Below are 6000 nucleotides of genomic sequence, written 5' to 3'. Positions count from 1 at the left end.
GGACTGTTGATTGTCTGGGACTTGCTTCTTGAATATTAATTTCAAATGGCCTTATGACCAAGGACATTACATAGAGATGATGTCCTTGTTATTGCCATGTTTTACCTCCTAGATTGGAAAATCAGCAGAAGGATAGAAAATGTAAAGCTTCTCTTTTAAAGGTTCAACTGCCTATTTCTGAAATATCATTAAACAGTCATTGTAGAATTGTTTTTCTTAGTCACGTTCACTCTTTAATAATAAAATTCTTCAAAACCTTATGTTAAACCAGACAAATACTAGTAAGCTGTTTTGCCATACGTTTATTGTGTGAAACATTATATTATAAGCATTTTTAACAGACTACATCATGGCTTGGAAAGATGTTATGGATAATGTTTCTGAAGATTCTGGTTTACGGCGGTATTCGTCCCAAGAGCACGGCGTCCCCAAATAAAGCTAAGGTCCCAATTGGGAAAAGGGGCCCTGGCGGGTAGTTCCCGGGCTGTTTTTTTACCACTTTCGGGCGGGACACCGACGTGGCCCCGCGGGGCACCCTGCGGCTACCGGGCTATTTTTTGGCCCGTCGGGCCCCGATAGAATTTAATTCTGAGTTAAATTCTACCCGGGCCCCGCTGACAAAAAGACGCCGTGACCTCATCGTGAGAACACCGAGAGATACCCCTCCGGTTGCCGGCATTCCACCGGGATACATGTACATTTCTTACGTCACAGACCAGATGAACAGAATAAAGGTGTGTACTTCGTAAACCCGGGTAAAATGTGTGACCTCACAGATCAAATGATCACAATAAATACGTGAATTCTGCATTACGTATAGGTCAATACAAGACATCGTCAGAGAATCAGCTGGGTACCTGCCGGGTGCCTGCCGGAGACCGACCAAAGAGGGTGACAAAATTTTTAACAAAATGCTACTGAAGGAAACTTTAAATTGTGACCACGACAGCCGATGCCTGCTCGACTCCTGAACCCGGCCGGGGCCAGCCGGGGCTACATCCCCGACGGGCACCAGCGTAATTGGGACCTTAGCTTAAAACCTCCGTTATCCTCGTCAGAACTGACCTAATCTTCAAGCAGATATGAAGATTATAATTTAATGTTTTCTGATGGCCGGGCTTCTCTTACAGCTATCTACCATGATTTCTGACAGTCCGAAAACATCTAACATCTGCTTCGAGAATTAACACCTGATTGCCTGCCTATGTGCATAAGCCATTGATTAAGGTTTGAAAAACTCTAATTAAGGTTTGAAAAAAACTGTCTACACAACAAATTTCATCGTTTATTTTTATGCACGGGTAAAAACATACCTTTCTAGTGAGTCAGAATAGCTTCAGTTGGAACTCGAGCACAGGTTGCTGTTGTTCTTGTAGGGTGTGTTCTCCTTCGGTAGCTGATCCGTAATGACGTGTTACAAGCAACCCAAGGATGGTGTTGATTGTCTGAGGCTGGCTATTTGAATAGCATTAACATTTACAATCATGATAAATATTCTTAACGGATTGACGTACTAGCTACTACGTATCTAATACCTGCTCAGAAAGGAACTAGGAATGTCCCATGATGCCTTCAAATATCAGTTATCAATAAAGAATTCAGGTGTTCAAAAACTTGCATTATCCAAGAACTATCGTAGAGAGGAACTCGTTGCCATCAAGTACAGTTGGGGCATTATCACTAGGAAGATATTATTACCTCCATGAAATGTGTCATGGAGGTTATATTTTCAGTTGCGTTTATCTGTCCGTCCGTCTGTTGGTCAACAAGATAACTCAAGAACGCCTGGATGGATTGGTTTCATACTTGGTGTGTTGGTAGGGTGTGACGAAAACTGGAAATGATTAGATTTTGGGCCCCCTAGTGGCTTCCCTTGGTACTGCAGCGCAACTTCCGGTTTTGATATCTCGCGATCTGGACATGCTAGGGTCATGAAATTTGGATGGAAGGTAGCTCTTGTCCTCGGGAAGAAGTCACGTGAGTTTGGTCCCCCTAGCGGCTTGTTCTGGAACTGCAGGGTGGTTTCTTTGAAAATCTTCGAGAGAGGATAACTGAACAACCGTTTGATGGATCATCATGATTTTTGGTATGTAGGTAGCTTAAGTGATGCTTGACATAATCAAAATATAATTATGCAAATCAGGATCTAATTTGCATAATTAATGAGGAAATTCTATAAATCAGCTGTATTTCATATTAGGGCTATAAAACTCTATAGACATATGTTAGTGAGAACGACAAGATCATTGGCAGATATCGATTATGTAAAGGAAGACCTAATTTGCATAATAAATGGCAAATCGGTACAATTTTATGGTGGTAACTGCTGGGAATTTAATACTTGCCATAATTGGAAGTTCAGTGAAGGTGAACATCACTAAACATAATTTATGTCAATCAGGACCTCATTTGCATAATTTATGAGGAAACGCTAGAATAGCCTTATTTCTTAAGATAACCCTGTCATTTGGTGGAGAGTATGATCAATTGATACAATATATGCAAATGGCCTCATATGATTTGAATATATGCGGTGAAAAATGTAAGCCAATTACAGGTGGTCATCACCATGCGTAAGATTTATGAAAAAAAATACACATGTCATGGAGGTATGAGATCATCGAACTCTAGTTATTTATATTGAAACAACATTTGCAGTTACATGTAGATGTTGAAGAATCGAGCGTATGTATGTGATATAGCTATCTGCCGCCGCGGTATGTGCCTGTGAAGCTGGTGTGATACGCCGTAGGACGGTTATACCGGCACAGAGGCAACCAAACGAGAAGAGAAGCAAGCTAATCTATGCCTTCAGCTCTTGAAAAGAGCCGTTCAGCACTGGAAATCCAGTGCGGAGGGCTTTACTTTTGTATATTTGCACTATAATTAAGGTTTAATGACCCACCCCGAGGTGAATATGGTGCCTTGTCAGTTGCTATAACCATCGAATGAAACCACCGAGTGAGCGCAGCGAACGAGGTGGCTTTATAACACCATATTAACCGAGAAAGGGCGCGCCATTAACGCTATCATCATATAGCCTATCAAAATTTACACAGTAAAAAGTGACACATTCTTGTATAACACATACTAACTTAAATTATATAACAAACCGTTACAGTCAATCCTCTATCTCCCCGTCCGTTGGCCACTGTCCCTGTGAATCTTTCCCCGATTCCAAGGACCCACATATTGAGTCTAAATTAGCGTTGCTGTGTGCATTATTCTGCAACAAAGCACACTTGTGAGAATAAAGCACACTTGGGATGATTTTGCAATACTTGTATCATGCTAATTGTGACATTATGGTGTCATAATCGATATGGAATGGGGGCTTCTGAATGGTCAACGCCACCTGGCTATATGATAATAGACAATAGTACATGTCAGAACTTGTCATAGAAGAACTGATTGAGGCCAATTTAGACTCAATATGTGGGTCCTTGGAATCGGGGAAAGATGCACAGGGACAGTGGCCAGCGGATGGGAAGATATAGGAGTGACTGTAACGGTTTGTTATATAATTTAAGTTTGTGTGTGTTATCAGGAATTTGTCACTGTTTGTTGTGTCAGTTTTGATAGACTATATGATAATAGCGTTAATGGCTCGCCCTTTTTTCTGTGAATATGGTGTGATAAAGCCTTGTCAGTTGCTATAACCACTTCATAAAGCCACCTCGTTCGCTGCGCTCACTCGGTGGCTTCATTCGGTGGTTATAGCAACTGACAAGGCTTTAAAACACCATATTCACCTCGGGGCGGGTCATTAACCCTTACTTATAGATACTAGCATGTGTTCCAAACATGTTGATCTGTATTTTATTATTGTTATTTCATGTGCTAATGGCCTAAAGTAATATACAAAAACGTGCTCATATAGCTGGGCTGAACTGTAGTTGTAGCGGCGTCTGTGTTACACAGACGAATATATTAATCTCAACCAAGAATCTGCTAGGTATTTTATTATTATTGTATCATTATTTGCAGGGTCTGATGTCATCGATGGTTACCTCGTCAAACTGGCCCAGCTGTTTGCAGAACCTGGGAACGAGGATATCTTTCCCCCAGAAGGCTCGTTCCCAGATTTCTTCTCGGACGACAGCATCGATGGCCTGTTCGGTGGTGAGTTGGGGTTTCTTGAGATACCTTTCCAGGGCTCTGTATCTGTACCTGTATCTGTATTAGTATAGCCGGTTTAACCGGCGGCAGCTAGCTATATCACACCGAACGACTTGTTACACTCAATCTTTGCAGGAGTTGTTTAAAGCTTTTTAGTAACGATGCCCCAACTGTGTTTGGTGGCAACGAGTTCCAGTCTACGATAGTTCTGGGGAAATACGAGTTTTTGAACACCTCAATTCTTGGTTGATAATAATTCTGATATTCGAAGGCATGACTGTTTCTTGTTCTTTTCTCGTCTGGTATCAGATACGTAGTGGTTTCTACGTCCACCAGTTTATTAGCCATTTCGTAAATCATGCACAGTCTGAACATTCTTCGTCTGTCTTCGTCTGGCTCAGAAACGAAAACAAGGGTCTGTGAAGTACGACTTGCGGCATTTTTGTCTTAGGTATGGAGTTTGATACCTCATTTAACGACCGAAATGGTTACATTGTCTGCTTAGAGTCCCTAATTAAACCCAGGCGCCGGATCAGAAGCAACCTATGGCGTATACAAGGGACGTTATAACAACTCGGCATCTCCTTTAAAATAAAGAAAAGCCTAGTAGCGCACACCCACAAAATTAAACCCATCGAGTGTTTTCTGATATATCAGGCCACACCGTCTTAATTTTATGGATGACATCCTCTGAAGACCCCCAAACTAGTGCGCGCAGACGAATGAAAAAAATCCGGCCAAAAATAAAAATGCTACTAAACCACAGGAATACAAAGCTGGTTTTGTGAATTTGCGGCAGTAGCGACTTATACGACAAGCCTGCACATGCTGGCTTTTTGCGGAATTTATTAATCGGCAAATACGTACATGTATGTACTGAGTTCTTGAATCGTGAGCGATATCAGTGAGCGTTTTGGCATAGGTATTGGTATTGGCAGCCGAATTGACGTCAGCGAAAGTTAGACATCCAGGTAATAAGATACGCAAAAAAAACTGTTACTCAAGCAACTGGATATTATTTTGGAAACGGCCAGACGTTTTCAGTAGCATCCACTCCTTTTCGTCAGTGACTCACAGTGACACTGTAGAGTTGTCAGAAAATAGGTTTATAACTAAGTACGAACTATGCAAATAAGTAAGGGACAATTTTTTTTTGAAAGTCCAAAGCGAAATAAAAATTAGACAAGTCAAGACCTGAATGATGCAGGGATGATGTACAGGGTATTAGGCACGAAAGGAGTTTAAAACCGGGCACTAAGACTGGTACGGGGCTGCGCCTCGTAGAAAAAAAAATTAGCTTCATATTAGGGGGCTCCGTAGATCTAAAATAAAATGAGCCAAGATTTGGTTCTATCCTTCATTTGAACTTTTTTTCTCCTTAATAAAAGTTATTGATGTTTTCCAGGCTTCCCGCCGCCACTGTTTCCCACCGAACCAGGAGAAGACGTCTTCCCGCTGGAGGGCGCTTTTGAGCCACCGTCATCGCGGGCAAACATCGAGTCGTATCTAAACTTGGGATACACGCTAGTGGTTAGTCATTAACTTTATCCTGTGTTAGGCCACACCAATTTGATTTGTTGGTTCTCGAATTCAGAAAAAAAATATGAAAATATCGACAGGGCGCAAAAAAATTAATTAAAACAGACCTTGGATGCTAGGATAGAAGACATGAAATCAACATACCAGGTTGGTTTGTAATTCAAGCAATGAATTTAAAACTTTTTTATCAAACCACTGTATTGATAGATGGAAAAACTGGCAACAACTCTGAACAGAAGGGACTTCCTTCAGCTGTTGTGGCAAAAATAAGACCATTTTGGAGTTGGTTCTGAGGCTGAATAATGTTTTCTTTTTTTTTTTGGCAAAGGGCAAATCCGTGAA

The 6000-nt window shown here is 41.3% G+C and overlaps 1 protein-coding gene across 1 annotated transcript in view; it reads left to right on the top strand.

The window, feature by feature from the left end:
* The window catches only part of LOC109462463, a 34840-nt gene that overhangs the window by 24878 nt on the left and 3962 nt on the right, over window positions 1-6000 (top strand). Inside the window, exons 3-4 of the mRNA XM_019759018.1 lie at window positions 3988-4122; window positions 5525-5649. Of these exons, the coding sequence (XP_019614577.1) occupies window positions 3988-4122; window positions 5525-5649 (260 nt within the window). The remainder of the gene's footprint in view (window positions 1-3987; window positions 4123-5524; window positions 5650-6000) is intronic.

Source organism: Branchiostoma belcheri, unplaced genomic scaffold, assembly GCF_001625305.1.
Source record: "Branchiostoma belcheri isolate BF01 breed outbred unplaced genomic scaffold, Haploidv18h27 scaffold117, whole genome shotgun sequence".
In the NCBI taxonomy this organism is placed as follows: domain Eukaryota; kingdom Metazoa; phylum Chordata; class Leptocardii; order Amphioxiformes; family Branchiostomatidae; genus Branchiostoma; species Branchiostoma belcheri.
Note: the sequence above shows the minus strand (reverse complement) of the source record. Positions and strands in the feature narration are given on the sequence as shown.